Source organism: Nematolebias whitei, chromosome 13 (genome assembly GCF_014905685.2).
Source record: "Nematolebias whitei isolate Nwh7 chromosome 13, NemWhi1, whole genome shotgun sequence".
In the NCBI taxonomy this organism is placed as follows: Eukaryota; Metazoa; Chordata; class Actinopteri; order Cyprinodontiformes; family Rivulidae; genus Nematolebias; species Nematolebias whitei.
Window position 1 is genome coordinate 34,555,309 of NC_056510.1, and position 16,712 is coordinate 34,572,020.

At 42.3% G+C, this 16,712-nt stretch overlaps 1 protein-coding gene across 2 annotated transcripts in view; it reads right to left on the minus strand.

Annotated features, from left to right (window-relative positions):
- Positions 1-16,712, minus strand: part of znf385b (zinc finger protein 385B) — a 31,227-nt gene that overhangs the window by 10,824 nt on the left and 3,691 nt on the right. For both annotated transcript variants that reach the window (XM_037687072.1, XM_037687071.1), the window contains exons 3-4: positions 5,812-5,953; positions 5,358-5,630 (exon numbers count right to left, since the gene is read on the minus strand). In XM_037687072.1, coding sequence (XP_037543000.1) covers positions 5,358-5,630; positions 5,812-5,953 — 415 coding nt within the window. The remainder of the gene's footprint in view (positions 1-5,357; positions 5,631-5,811; positions 5,954-16,712) is intronic.

A 16,712-nucleotide genomic window follows, 5' to 3' on the forward strand; every position in this document is an offset into this window, starting at 1 on the left:
GCTGGATTACATCAAGCTCAAGGACATTCGAAGGCGTAAGTTCATGTGGAATTCATCCCCATGGACAGGTGATGATTTCCAAAGGGGGGACTGTAGTGAACTAGGCCTGAAGGTCAAAACCTTGACCTAAGGACCATATGGGACCGAAACTGTCATTTCATTGATTTGAATCCAGAAATACAGGTTGACCCATCCTGAGACTTTCTTTCTTGAATTCAAGTGAAAGAACACTCTCTTTTCTATTATCATTACTATTTTACAAATGTTTGATAATCAAAGTGTTTTAGTTCAAACCATTTTAGATGTTGTAGTGAACTAATCATTTTTATTAACTGTGAAACAGTAATAATGATTCTTAATCCTCATGCAAAGTTAGAATTCATGTTAAGGTCTGTTACAGAGTAATTATGCATTTTCTGATTTTCTGTCTTTGAATGAGCAGTGTTGGTCCAAGGTTGGACTCAAACGCAAAGTGTTGGAACGAACTGTCTTGTTTTTACATCCTCTCAGACGTAAATAGAGAAGCTGGTACCTGTTGGCACCTGTTTTCCGCCAACTCGTCCAAACATTTCTCTCTCTGTCTCTAAAAACATTTTCAATCTGTTCCATAACATTCTTGCTGTTTTTCTGACTTCTAGTGACCTCTTACGTCACAAAACACACCCCTGTCTGGTCGATATTGACCAATCAGAAACTCCCAAATGAACCGGAAATAGAGCTCTTTAAAATGTCGGTACTTCCTAGTTCAACCAGTTGAGTTTGAGTCGTGTGGAGTTTCCAGTCGGGTCGAGAGTCGAGTTTGGAGTCGTTGCAGCTCCCGTGCTGGGAAACAGGAAGATCCTGACATGACCACAGAGCTCTTCCGAGTCTTATGGGATTATAACATCTTCCACCTCTGGGTGGAACTCTGACGGACTCCACTCATGTGAAGTCCACTCGTGAGGTGAACTTGTGTCGGACGGAATACCGTCACTACTTCGGACGATTCACAGCTGTTCCTGCGGAGACGCTGAAAGGGTGCGTTAAATGGAACTTCTTACCAAGGAGACAACTCCAGGTAAAAGAGATTTCTATCACCTAAGTGTACTGGGGAAGAAGCTGAGAAAAACCCGGAGAGTGCCGTTTCTGGTGCCGACATAAACAAACCCCCTCACCCATCTTTTTCTCCCTCTAAACTTCATCTTTCCATCTTTAAAATTCTTCTATCAAGTAGAAATCATTCCAGATAATTTAGAAATGTCTGTGTAAAGTTCTCAACCACAGCCGTGTGGTTAATCAAAATTGTACAGCTTGCTAAAATTAGCCATGTTGTTATTTTCCATATTTTGCCAATTAATGTAAATGTGTGATGTGTTAAACTTTGATTCTGTCAATAAATGACCACATTCATTTTGATGGGTCAAAGATAATTAACGTCTCACGTTACATTTCTAAATTCAATGCACATTATATACAGTCCAGAAAAATGAAAGAATCCGTTTAATTTATGAATATATCTCATGCATATGTTCATCTACATCTGAGATATAAAAATAGTTGCGTTTTGCTGCTTTAATGGCAGTTGTACATTTATTCCTCATCTGTCGAAAACTCAACCAATCAGTGTCTGAGTCAGATTTTCTCGCTGCAGCCCAAAGATGATCTTTCCTGTGCAGGAGGTTAGCTAGCTCTGGAGTAAACCAGGGGCTGTCTTGTCCCTTTATTCTGAACTGACGAAAAGGAGCATGTTTGTTAAATTTATGTATTTTATACATATACTGTACTTCATATAAAGATTCAAGGCTAAACGGTAGATTGACTGATTTTAGCTTCCTGCAGTTTTTACCAAAAAACTTTTAATTTTTGCATAAATCGTGCTTTCAATCTGCCTGGAGGTTCACACAGGAGTTGTCCTCATAAAACAGATTATTTTCAAACAGTATTTTAAATCTCCACTGAGGACATGACACCAGATCATTCTGGCTATTTCTCCTGTAGATCTGATCTCAGTTCAAATTATAATATTTGAGTTTGATTAAGTGAAATTTCTTTTAGATTAATATCAAAATTATATTAACAGTTGTGGACACGCTCTCGGTGAAGGCGGATGCTTTTTACTCCTGCTCCTTCCTCTGCTTCTGCTCTTTGTCCTCTGAACCTTTTGGAGCCTCTTTTTACATATTTTCTGAACTGTAAATTATGGATCTGGTCAGCTGGTCTCTCAACGCAATAGATCAAATTTTCTCGACAAGAAGACAGGATGAAGGAGAGCTCTCCTGCCCTGATGGGACAATTGCGGCCAGATACATGATGGATTCCTGGGGGCAGTGGAAGATCATGTGTCTGTTCATATTGTCAGTCGAGGATGCTGAAGATGTGTACATAATTGGATTTATGATAACAAGAGTTCTGCTTTTTGGAGTTGGTGGTTACCTGGCATATCAACAAATTCGAAAAAGTCAGCGTTCTGGCCATCGTGAAGCTGACTGGCCTGTGTGAGGGGATGTGCCATGCTGTGAACACTCAGACTCAGATGCTGTGTGAGCTGAGCCGTAAGCTGGACGTGATTCTTGCTGAGAATCACAGGCTATTTGTGGCTCCTGAATCTCGCTGGTGGGAAGGAATTGACCTTGAAGAAAATACAAGTTTGGCTCGGCGGTACTGACCACAAATTTGGCTGTTTGGAGTCACCATTAAGATATACTAGTGAGACTGTAAGGCAGACGTGAAATTTACAGAGTCAGCCTGACCCAAAACAACTGTTGTTATCTGAATCTGGCTCCCCTGTGTTGGCCTTGGAAGGCTATCTCAAATTCTCCTGGATGTTATGTGAACAAGATGCTCTGCTCCCACTACTCGGTCCCTTACCCAAGGACATCTGTGGACCTGTGTCAGAGCTCTATTGAGGCCGGCTGATAAACACTGCATCAACACTTGTCATGGATTATAGCTGGGGGTGGGGCTATCTGGAACAGTGTTCACAGACTTACGTACAAATGCACACATGCATACACGCACTCGCACAGCTATAAACACACTCCCCTCAACTCACCGCCTTCATTGGCCTTTCTCTTTTTGCCCCCCTGGTGCGGTAACCTAGGTTGGATGTGAGGCACCAGGTGGCTGCGACGCTCTCTTGGACGGCCTGTGCTGGGAGCCCCCCCATCCCACTTGACCCTCACCCACTCCACATGCATATGTCTTATTATGTCATCTGTATGTTCCTTTTCTGTGCTGAGGTTTATTTGCAACTTCACCCTGTGTTCTGTTAGGCACACAGTGTGAGATATGATTTTTTTTTTTTTTTTACCTCCTCTTTCCTCGTGTTCCTTTTCCTTATCCAATGAAAAAGGCAGCGCCTCTCATGAGGCTGCAGCCTCAGGTACCTGTCTACCCATGTCTATGTTGTTTGGTTGTTTATGTTTCTTTGGAAGGGTTGTACTGAAATGGAATTTCTTTGTGCTTCTATGGAATGACAATAAAGGCTGATTCTGAATTCAGTTTTACTTGTTCTGTTTTCTTTGATAATCTAATTGTTTGGTATCTCACATCCACATATTTAAATTAAACCTTTGTAATGTTAGATGCACAAAACTGACTGAGTTTTAAAACTCAAAACCTATAGAAAAGTCAATTTCACAAGAGATCTTTGTTTCTGTAGTTCTTCTGAGGATTACTGTTCAAGAGCAGGCTGTCGGTGGGAAAAGCACCGACTCATTTATGAGATGTAAAAATAGAGACGTAATGTTGTCCAAAACAAACTTTAATGTACTATAAGGAAGAAAAACAATAAAAACAAAGAAAACCTGGTTTTAAAATCCTATGAGAAAACTACAAGATTTTAATTGAGGAAAGTATCAGAAAGTTTGATTCCACTTTTTATTGCTCACTTCTTTGTGGGCGATTATGCTTTATCTGTGTGTGTGTGTGTGTGTGTGTGTGTGGGGGGGGGGGGGGGGGTCTGATACCAAAATATCTTAAGTACCACTGGACAGATTTTAATATTGCTGTCACTCAAAATTTGTCCAACGCATAAAGGGATTTAACTCAACACATACATTGAGTGTCTTGACAGCTAAAGATATTTCATAAAATTGTTGAAAACAATATTTTCAACGTTGACCTAAATAGATAAAACTCTATTGTTTATTTAAACACAAGATAATATTTGTCTTCAACTCTGATGAGGGGGGGACAGGCATTCTACAATCCTTCATGTTGCTGTGTTCATTCATCCTCATCTGCTCACAGACTCATGTTCGTGCTGCTGTTGTTCTGCGTATTGTTTTTGTACTACTAGTGCTTAGTATATTTTAATTAATGTTTTTCTTAGTTCATATTTTAGATCTTATAACTGTTTTTCTTTTACATTTTATACTTCTGTTGGATGTAACCGGGACCCTGTGTACACAGTTTCACTCCACCACATGAGATGCGAAGGACAATAAAGAAAACCTTGACCTTGACCTTCAAAGAGTGCTATGAGAATCGGTGTGTGTTGGTGTTTGTCATCCCTTTGTTTTTCTGGCTCCTACACACTTGTCCCCTACCCTACTCTCCCCAGGTGTTTTTCATTCTCAATCATGGGTTTTCCTATTTATTCTGTGTCTTTGGGTCTTCTCATTGGTCCGTGGATTGTCCTCCTAGGTGTTCTTGTTCTGTTTATGCTCATCTCGTGATCTACTCCCTACATCAGGGCTATTCAACAAAACTGCTCAGGAGGCCACAGTTTCTGAAAGTCAACAGCCCGGGGGCCAGACATCCAGCAATTAAAATCATTATGTAACCAAACCAAAGTTTACAATGATCTGTTACCTTTTAAATATGTTTATTTTATTGTATTGAATCATAAATGCAATAAACAGAACCCAAACCCAGACCCCCTCCCCCCCCCCCCCCCAAAAAGTTTTTTTTATTTTTTTTTATGAAGTGGGCTGGATTGCCGCTAGTTTAATAGCCCTGGCCCTACATGTAAATTTGGCTGCCATGTCAGCCCCTTTTCGTTGATTATAATAAATATTCTCTATTTACTCATGAGTTCCTGAGTCCTGTGATGGACTTGCAACCCGTCCAGGGTGTACCCCACCCCTCGCACAGTTATTGCTGGACATGGGCACCAGCGACCCCGTGACCCAAAATGGAAGAAGCGGGTAAAAGATAATGGATGGAGTTCCTGAGTCCTGTCTGCACCCGGGTTCAACCTCATGCACAGATCATGACAAATGCTAAGACTTTAAATTAGAATTTGTATTTTCAGTGAACAGAAAATATTACAGTGATTTTCTTTTTACTGGAAAAATCAAAATCAGGTGTAAACAAAACCTCTAAGTGTGACCCAGTTTGTTTGTATGTAATCCTTTGACGTGATTTGTCCTCACCGGCGTTGTGAGCCTCCAGCTGAGACAGAGAGTTAACGGCGACTTTACACAGAGAGCAGTACAGAAGCTTTTTGGCCTTCTCCTCCTCCAACTCTGCTGAGGGAGCACCATCCTGGGAGCATGAGGTCTGTACGGGAGGAGCAGAGGAGGACGTGGAGGTGACTGGAGCTGGAGGGGAGGATTTAGAAGAAGATGAGGATGACGAGGAAGAAGACAAAAGGCCTGGAGCTGACAGAGCAGAGGGGGGGCTGGATGGTGGAGGCTCACTGCCTGCTCTGCTGGAGATGGAGGAGAGAGGAGAGGTGGAGGATGGGAGACAGGATTTGAGAGAAGACAAGGAGTCGTTGGGGCCGGATAAGAGTTCTGGAGGGAGAAAGAAATAAAAGAACATGAAACTTTAAACATTGACTGTGACTGTCAGATCAGAGGGATCAGAAGATAAACCAACCTGAGCTGTTAGTAGAGATGGAGTGGACAGGATCACAGCGTCTCCCATTGGTCTTTGCAGCGACAGACTGTTTGGCTTTAGTCTTGTTCTCCTGAGATTTAAACTTTTTAGCATGACGGCTGCCTCTGAAATGAGCCTCTGCCTGTAACTGAAAATACACAGGACAGAAATAGTTGAGCATTTCCCTTTGGTTTTGTCTTGATGTTGCAGATATTAATGTTCATTTTGCTTCTCTGCAAGTGCATATAACAGCAGCTAGCTGAAGCCAACCAAGAGAGCAAAGATGACCCCAACAGAGGTGCAGCTCTTTTGCAGAGATTGGAGGGTCTGTCCACATGACCATTATAAACTACACAGGGCTGGACTTCAAGAAAGAGTTGAAGGAAAAAGTCCTGGCTTACAGAAAAAAAAATTCTGGCAAAGTTCTTCCCTAAACCTGTGAAAGTAGGTTCTGCAGCCAGATGGGACCATACTCAAACTATTAGGCTATCAATATCTGAGAACAATCTCATAACAAAATCATCAATTTCATAATGCTGAGAACCACATCCCTACAATGAAGCATGGTGGTGGTGGTATCATGCTGTTTTCATCAATAGAACCTGGAAAACTGGCCAGAGTTGAAGGGATGATGGGAAAATCAAAATATTAAATATTTCTTGAGGGAAACTTGTTTGAGATTTTCCAAAGGTACTGGAATGAAGATTCACCTTCAGGAGGACTATGAGGCTAAACACACTGCTGAAACACATCAAGAGCTGAAGGAAGAACAGTTATCTTAATTGTCTTGGAATGGTTCAATCAAAGCCCAGACCACAATCCAACTGAGACTGTTATAGGCATCACCCATCCAACCTAAAACAGCTGGAGCACTTGAGTTGTGAATACTGAATAAATATTCCTGTGTTTGGATGTCAAGCTCTTGAAAATGTAAGTGAAAATATTTTTTCCTTAACTGCAGCTAAAGGTAACTGTGTGGCGGACACAAATGTATCTGTAGAGGTTGGCTCCTCTACCCCTCCTTTCTCTGTTGTTTGTGTTTTTCTAATTATCTCTCCACAGCTGCTGCTCATTACCTGGACCAGGTGGAGGAGCTATTTAATCTGGAGCCTCACTCCAGATCAGTGCCAGAGCTAAGTTCTACCAAGCTCCATGTTCCTGTGACTACTGGCTGGCTGACTTCAAGCTCCTTATCGGTCTCCCTGCATGACAGCAGCGTTTCTCCTCCTCCACCTTTATTCCTGTGTGCCTCACCTGGTTCCTGGTTCCTCCTCACCTCCACCCCGGCTCCCTTGGTGATTTTTGTAAATACACTCGTTAAAATACTCACCTGATCCCACCGTGGATTGTTGGATTCGGATCCTGTCTCCTGTTCTCATGCTCCTGGAACAACAACGACAAGTAAGCTTATTTTTGGATTACTATCAACATTTCCACAATCTCCTCTCAAGACAATTTGTCGTTCACCACCAATCTCCTCTCTATTCCCACAGTGGATCCATCCTGAGTTTGAGTTTACCAGCTACACCTGAACCAATAAATATAATTGTTTTTTACCTCAAGTTGTTTAGTCCTTGCTTCAAACCGTTCGCCTTTGACATCACCCACAGACCCTAACAGATTGCTCTGGCCACAATATGTCAAAGAACGGTTTGAATGCTGATCAGGTCACCCTTGAGGAGAGGGTAAGGAGAAATGAAGCTCTCTTACAGGAACTAATTACCCAACACAAGACTACACAGTCGAATCTGGAAACGGTGGGTGGAATGATTCAGTCCATCGGCAATAGAATGGGAACACTAACTCCACCCACGCCGGCCGTCTCACCACCATTAGCGCCGCCAGCGCTAAGCACCGCCCGCTCGGAACAACCCCGTGAGCCGGAGATTCGGCCGGCCGCAGTTTTTGAAGGTATCCCGGAACAATTCAATGGTTTCCTCCTCCAATGTGAACTAGCATTTGCCCGTTCTCCTTCCCTGTTCCCAAACTCTGCATCCAGAATCACTTATATCGTTACTTCGTTGAGAGGTTTACCTCTTGAATGGGCTCATGCCTACCTTCAGTCTCACCCTGTGGTTTCACTATCATTTAACGACTTTATTAAGGAGTTCAAGAGTGTGTTTCATGTCCCTGTCCACCAGGAGGAGACGTCCTGCCATCTGTTGGCTATGAGACAGGACCAAGCTACCATGGCTGAATACGCCATCCTCTTCCGGGTTGCGGCGGAGAAAACCAGGTGGGATGAGGTGGCACTAAAGGGAGTATTTTCTAATTCACTTTCTGATCAAATAAAGGATCAACTGGCACTTAGAGATGAGCCGGAAACGTTGGATGATCTCATCAGTTTGGCGATCAGGATCGATAATCGCCTTCGGGAAAGGCGGGGCCAAGCAGAACCGATGGCTTCCGGGTCAACTTTTCCTCCAGCGTTTCCTGCTATCAGAGGACCCACGTTTCAACCAGATACCACTCACTATGATTCCGAGCCTGAGCCAATGCAGATCGGACGAACCCGACTCACGTTGCAAGAGAGGCAACGACGATTGACAGCACGTGAATGTTTCTACTGTGGAAAGAGGACATTTTGTGCGATCTTGCCCAAACAAGTTAAACTCCAGCACTCACCAGCCATTCAGGGGATCCTGGTGAGTGAAGCTCGTTGTGCCCCTGATTCACGTTTTTGTCTTCCTGCCAGAATTATGCTTCAACAGAGACACTACTCCATTGAGCCCTCATTGACTCGGGAGCTGAGAGGAACCTTATTTCTCAAGATTTGGTAGATGAGCTTCAAATACCTACCAGAAGCCTTCCTTACCCCATTCCGGTGGCTGGAGTCACGGGAAAAAATATCACAACTATCACCCAGGAGGTAACTAACTTACCATTCATCATCTCCGGGAATCACAGAGAACTGGGTGAGTTCGTGGTTTTTCATTCTACCTCACCGCAGTTTATTTTGGGCTATCCATGGTTGATAAAACACAACCCCATCATTGATTGGCAGAAGAAAAGAGTCAGTGTTTGGAGCGAATATTTAAGGAACTGTCTAAGGTCTGCTGGTTTTCAGTCTGACACAATAAAGGAGGTGACCTCCGCTCCACCTGATTTGTCAAGAGTACCCAGGGTTTACCATGATTTTGCGCCCGTTTTTTGTAAAAATAAAGCTTTATCTTTACCTCCACATCGTCCATACGACTGCTCAATCGAACTGTTGCCGGGAGCCCCTCTCCCTTCGAGTCGCCTATATAACCTCTCTCAGAGCGAGAAAGAAACTATGCAGAAGTATTTAGACGAATCATTACAGTCTGGCATCATTCGCCCTTCAACGTCCCCATTAGGGGCAGGGTTTTTCTTTGTAGACAAGAAAGATGGTTCACTCCGCCCGTGTATTGACTACCGATGTCTAAATGCAATAACCATAAAAAACAAGTACCCACTTCCATTAATCAACTCAGTACAAGAATGACTTCTTTCTGCCACTGTTTTTTCAATATTGGACCTTAGAAACTCTTATCACCTTTTGAGGATCAAGGAAGGAGATGAGTGGAAAACTGCATTTAAGACCCCTTTTGGACATTTCGAATATTTGGTTATGCCGTTCGGACTCACTAATGCTCCTGCCATTTTTCAGGCTCTCATCAACAACGTTCTCCAAGATATGATCAATAAATTTGTGTTTGTGTACCTAGACGACGTTTTGATTTATTCTACTGACATCCAGTCCCACCAGACCCATGTTCGCACAGTATTACAACGACTATATGAGAACCGACTTTACGTCAAGGCTGAGAAGTGTGAATTCCATGTAACCTCTGTTTCTTTCCTTGGTTTTAATTTTTAACGAGGGACACTACCACACTGACCCTGAGAAGATCCGAGCGGTGCTGAAGTGGCCTACACCTACGGACAGAAAGCAACTTCAGAGGTTCCTGGGATTTGCGAACTTCTACCGTCGTTTTATCTGGAACTACAGTCAGACGGCAGCCCCTCTCACCCAACTTACATCCACAAATCTCAAGTTCAACTGGACCCCCGAAGCCGATCGAGCCTTCCGTGAGTTGAAGCAACGTTTTTGTTCTGCACCCATTCTCCGTCACCCTGACCCCCAACGTCAGTTCATTGTGGAGGTGGATGCATCAGATATTGGTGCTGGGGCAGTACTCTCTCAAAGGGACCCCCACGATAATAAAACTCACCCATGTGCTTTCTTTTCAAGACGTTTCTCTCCTGCTGAACGGAACTACGACGTTGGAAACCGTGAATTATTGGCCATAAAACTAGCCCTCGAGGAATGGAGACACTAGTTGGAGGGGGCCAATGTTCCATTTATCATTTGGACTGATCACAAGAACCTAGCGTATTTACAAGACGCCAAACGCCTTAACCCCCGTCAGGCCCGGTGGGCATTGTTTTTCACGAGATTCAGATTCACCATCACGTATCGCCCTGGTTGCAAAAATATTAAACCAGATGCATTGTCTCGACAATTCTCCTTTTCCGACCGAGAGAAGGAGGACTCTGGGATCTTGCCACAAGCCTGTGTGGTCTGAACTGTCACCTGGCCCATTGAACAGGAGATCAGGAAGGTTCAAGTTCAGCAACCTGATCCTGGCGGGGGGGACCACCTGGCACCATCTTCGTTCCAAAGAGTGTCGTCCACAAGGTTTTCGATTGGGTTCATTCGCATCACTTCACCTGTCATCCCGGCATCAACCGAATGATTGAATTCACCAAGAGACATTTCTGGTGGAAGACACTGTCAAAGGACATAAAGGAGTTTGTCAAGGCCTGCTCCACTTGTTCCCGAAATAAGAACAACAATCAACCACCGGCGGGTCTACTTCATCCACTACCAGTTCCAGACAGACCGTGGGCAAACATCGCTTTGGACTTCGTGACGGGTTTGCCTCCTTCAGATGGGAAGTCTGTAGTCCTCACTGTCGTGGACTGATTCTCTAAGGCTGCCCATTTCATTGCACTCGCAAGACTCCCTTCGGCTTTTGAGACGGCCCAGATTCTTCTACAAGAGGTTTTCAGAATTCACGGCTTACCCACAGACATTGTATCGGACAGAGGCCCACAATTCATATCCCAATTATGGAAGGAGTTCTGTAAGTCCATCGGGGCCACTGAGTTTGTCTTCCGGATACCATCCACAATCGAACGGACAGTCGGAGAGATGCAATCAGGAGTTGGAGGCCGTCCTTAGGTGCGTGTCTGAGAAGAACCCATCTGACTGGTCAAAACACTTGCTCTGGGTGGAATATGCACACAATACTCTGACCTCATCCGCTACTGGCTTGACACCTTTCGAGGTTTCCCTTGGATACACGCCCCCTATTTCCTCTGTTGGAGACTGAAATCCTGGTTCCGTCAGTCAAGGATCACATGGACCGATGCAGGACAGTTTGGATGCAGGCTAGAGAGGCACTGTCAAGGACTGCCGGACGGAACAAGGAATCGTCTGACAGACATCGCTCTAAAGCCCCGGACTACAAGGTGGGCCAATCAGTATGGCTCTCCACCAGAGACATCCGTCTAAAGGACACCTCTCGCAAAATGGCCCCCAGGTACATTGGCCCCTACACTATTGACAAGATCATAAACCCCTCTGCAGTCAGGCTCAAGTTACCACCATCCATGAGGATCCATCCAACTTTCCACGTTTCTAACTTAAAACCAGTTTCAGTCAGCCCGCTCAACCCTCCCACCAGCTCCCCCCCAGCCCCCTTTTTGATCGACAACCACCCGGCATATAGGATCAACCGTATCCTGGATTCCAGAAGACGGGGTAGGGGTTTCCAGTTCCTGGTCCATTGGGAAGGTTATGGACCTGAAGACAGGTCATGGATCCCGAGGTCTTTTATCCTGGACCCCAGGATGATAGAGGCGTTTTTTCGTGACCATCCATAGAAACGGATGATGTCATCGTCCTGAGACGATCGTTAGGGGGGAGGTACTGTAGAGGTTGGCTCCTCTACCCCTCCTTTCTCTGTTGTTTGTGTTTTTCTAATTATCTTTCCACAGCTGCTGCTCATTACCTGGACCAGGTGGAGGAGCTATTTAATCGGGAGCCTCACTCCAGATCAGTGCCAGAGCAAAGTTCTACCAAGCTCCATGTTCCTGTGACTACTGGCTGGCTGACTTCAAGCTCCTTATCGGTCACCCTGCATGACAGCAGCGTTTCTCCTCCTCCACCTTTACTCCTGTGTGCCTCACCTGGTTCCTGGTTCCTCCTCACCTCCACCCCGGCTCCCTTGGTGATTTTTGTAAATACACTCGTTAAAATACTCGCCTGATCCCACCGTGGATTGTTGGATTCGGAACCTGTCTCCTGTTCTCATGCTCCTGGAACAACAACGACAAGTAAGCTTATTTTTGGATTACTATCAACATTTCCAAAATCTCCTCTCAAGACGATTTGTCGTTCACCACCAATCTCCTCTCTATTCCCACAGTGGATCCATCCTGAGTTTGAATTTACCAGCTACACCTGAACCAATAAATACAATTGTTTTTTTACCTCAAGTTGTTTAGTCCTTGCTTCAAACCGTTCGCCTTTGACATCACCCACAGACCCTAACAGTATCTATTTCATGTCAGAATGTGCTGTTATTGTGAAAGGAACAGATTATAAAAAGAGCAGATCAACTGTTGTAAATCATTCGTTTTTCTGAGTTTGGATGTTGGAAGATGTAGATAATAAATCATCTCTTTCTGCTGACTTCCACTACTGTACAAAAGAATAACATTAGGTGGGAATAGTTAAACATATAAAGATTTTCTGTTATTTACTAATAATTTGTCCTATTTTTGTTTCACAAGATAAAATGTTGTGCATTTTCAAAGGGGTTGCTATTTGAGTAATGTAGTGATGTAAGGACAGCTTTCGCTGTAACATACTACTAATTAATTATTCTTAAAGCTAGTTCAAGCACAAAGAATATTAATTGTTTAACTAACACGGATTCTTTCTTTTTCGAGTTAAATTTCTTCCATGTGACCAAGATAACTTGAGAGTGGAGTTTTAATTAGTGACATGAGACGTAATTTATCTTTGACCCATCAGAATAAATGCGGTCATTTATTTAACAGAATCAAAATTTAACATCAAAACACGTACACTTGATTTGCTGATCTGTTTTTGATTAATAAAACTTAGCAAGTTCAAATAACAAGACAACAGAGGATTACTTATGGAGAATAATTAATCTCTGAAGGCATCTAGCTTTATTTACTGGCGAATAGAAGTTTAAAGAGAAGGAGTAAAGAGGTTTAAAGATTTAAAGAGGAGGTTTAGATGGATGAAGGAACATGTGTTGATCAGAAAATGGCACCCTTCCTCCGACACCTGCTCAGCCCGCAGTACACTCAGGGCGTGCAACGACTTGTTACCTGAGCAGAGGATACATCAGCTCCTGAACAGAGGTCCATTGGCACGCTACCTTTTCAGCGTCTCTGGTCAGGGTGACTGAGAATCTTCAGAAGTAGTTCCATATACTCCGTTCAACAGAATATGCTTCCTTAGAAGTTGAGAGCATTTAATGCTCGGGTTGAGTGCACAGCAATGCGAGCTGTGACTCCGCTGGAATGGACGGACCCTTGGCTCTTAGTGCAGCTGGAAGACTCCAGTAAGACTGAGTCTTCCAGTAAGGCTGAAAGTTCCAAGAAGACTGGAAAAACTGGGAAGACTCGAAAGACTTGGAAGACTCGGAAGACTGAATAGTTCCAAGAAGTGTTGACTTTTAAAGGGTATCCACTTCCTGTCACTTGGTACTTCCTGATTGGTTGAAACAACCAGCAGGGGTGTAGTTTTAGTGATGTCAGAGGGTTATTAGGAGTCAGCAGACAGCAGAAATGTTTCAAGAACGGTTAGTACAGACAGAAAAATATTTTGAAGAAGTGAGAAACAGTAGGTGCCAGCCAGTTCTTATTTACTGTCTGAGAGTTTTAAAAACAAAGCACTTCATTCTCATAACTTGTCTCTGACTTTCGACCTCAAATCCACTACTCCTCATTCAGACAGAAGACTAAAATGCACACTTCGTAAATAGACATTTAACTTGTATGACTGATGAAGTCTAATGAGGTTTAAAAATCATTAATACTGTTTCACAGTTGATTTAAATGAGTGGTTCACTTCAACATTTAGAAATGGTATGAAATAAACACACTTTTGATTATCAAGATATTATAAAATAGTAATGATAATATAAAAAGAAGAGTGTTCTTTCAATTGATTAATTCAGGATACAAGTAAATAGTCTCTTGATGAGATAATTTGTATTTCTGGATTCAAATCAATGAAATAACAGTTCCTGTCCCCTGAAGGTCTTCAGAGACAGATTGATGTCGGAGGTCTAGTTCACTACAGTAATAAAAAAAAAGATACACCCGGCAAGTTTTTTTCAAGTTTGTTTGGCAAAAAACAGATTATGCAGAGGAGGGAAATGCCTTCATATTATTACCATTTTAAAAGCGGGAAGTCTGAAAACACCCGTCACACAGTTAATGTTTCGCATCTTATCCACCTTATTCCTGGGGGCTCTACTGTATAAATGATTATGGGTATAACTTCCTGTCAGACAGGAAGTAGCAGTTAGCATTGGTTAATCATGGTAGCGAAGCATGGACCATGGTTTATTTGAAAGTAATTTACATTCAGTTTAGCAGATAAAACCATAGATATAAACACTAGATCCCTCATTGGCTGCTGCGGCGCAGGAATTTCGGCCGCCATTTTGGAGCGGCCGTCCTTATTTGGTTAAAGCAGAAGATGTTTCAGCACTTCGCAGCTTATTTCTGTTCAAATCGACGGACTGTTGACGTCAGGTCTTGGGGGATAACTTTTCACAAGTAAGATGAACATATTATTGTTAGTATTTTGTGAATAGAATATTACTGTACTGTATTTATGTCCACCAACTGATGTGATGTTCAGTGTAACACCGGTGTTCAGCTGCAATGAAGCTAACTGAGATCTGATAACAGGAATATTTTGCTAACAAACATATTCACTATTTCAGTAGCTTTGGTTCATTATCATCAACAGATATGCATCAAAACTGGAGTTTTGTTTAAGTTCTAGGATATAAAAAATAAAACTAGGGAGAGAATATAGGAAATAAAAATAAGATTGACCTCCTTTGTACAAAGTTTTTGTGTAGTGTTGGATTTAATATTTTATACCTTTTTATAATTCCTATCAAGCACTCAAATGTCATGTCATATAAAGTGTGTGTGTGTCTTTCTTCCAAGGTTGAACTATGTTTATAGAAAATGTTTGCTAATTCTAACTAGTTGACCTTTAAATATAATCTCATAGTAGCTAAAGATAATTTTACAAGTTCACATTTGATAAATTACAAGCAATCAAATCAGGCCAGAGAGCAGACTGATTAACATAAATAAAGCTAGAACAGCTCTTTAATTTAGACTATAGGTTGACTAAGTAAAATCAAATTAAGAGTATAACCATGATCCAAATAAAAACACGAACATAAGTTAGATAATATAATTATTCCTAGAAATAAACAACTATTTTAAATCAGTGTTATCACTAAGGTATAATCACGTTAAACAAACAGTGTTAACAGTTTTAAACGCAGACACAGAAACTAAGATGAATCTGCCTTAAAAACAGAATCACCAGACCTCCAACAGATATTGAATTAACACCCAGGAGGTAGGTAATAATTAATAGTTATTAATTATTACGCATAAACAATTTAGACACGAATCATTTTATATCCCTAAAGTATAATAGCAAGTTAAACTTTAAACAAAAGCCGATTTCAGTGAACCAAAACTTATCTGAAATATAGACGTAACGTCCTTGAGGGGGCGGGCTAAGTCGTAACCATAGCGACAGAAGCTGAACCAATCAGGAAGCTAGCCTTCTCAAACGGGGATAAAAGGCCGGGAATGACGCACGCGCACTGAGCATTTTCCGGGAGGCACACACGAGGCGGTTTGTTCTTAATGCTCCATTTATATGCATATATCTTATTAATGTAACTGTTTGTCTCTGAATATCTGTAACCCATGTTGTGTCAAATAAATCTTTTATACGAAGGGCGACGCTTCCGCCGTTTTGAACACGACGTGGTATTCTATCCACAACAGTAGACACAAACCTCCTGTTTTCATTTTGAAGGTTTCCCAAAGAAAAAGATGTGAGGAAGAGGTGGAAGTATCTTTGAGGAGGATTCATCTGAGCAGTGAGGATTTTAAACTGGAGGATTTTGATCAAACTGATCAAACTGTCCGACTGAGAGATGGTGTGGTACCATCGGTTCACCTTCAAAGACTAGGAGCATCATTATAAGTTCAATAGAGTTCATAAGTTTACATATTTTATTGTCAGTCACAAGGTGAGATACCTCCATGTGTTTATATGTACAGGTAACTATAGACTGTAAAGTTCATATTCATTATGCTTTTTCATTTCAGCTTGAAAACTGCAGGACTACAGGAACTCAACAAAAAGCTGGAGCTGCTCTGTCTGTGGCCTCTCAGGAACGTGCACGTCACACCCACAACCTCGGCCTAACGATGTGAGTATTTCTATTTTAAACTTGTATTTTTCATTTAGCCTTTATTTATACAGGTAGTCTCATTGAGTCACGAGAACTCATTTTCAAGAGAGACCTGTTTAGGAGCAGATGGTGGGGGTTAAGGGCCTTGCTCAGGGGCCCAGAGTGGGGCCAATGAGGGTGGAGGCAGGTGTGGGTGTTTCACCTTTTCCACCCACATTTTGATGTTGACGGTATATATGTATATATATATATACATGTATACAAATGTGTATACAAATATATATACAAATCTTATGCATGTATTTATATATATATATATATATATATATAGTTTTATATATATATATATATATTTTTTTTTTACACATA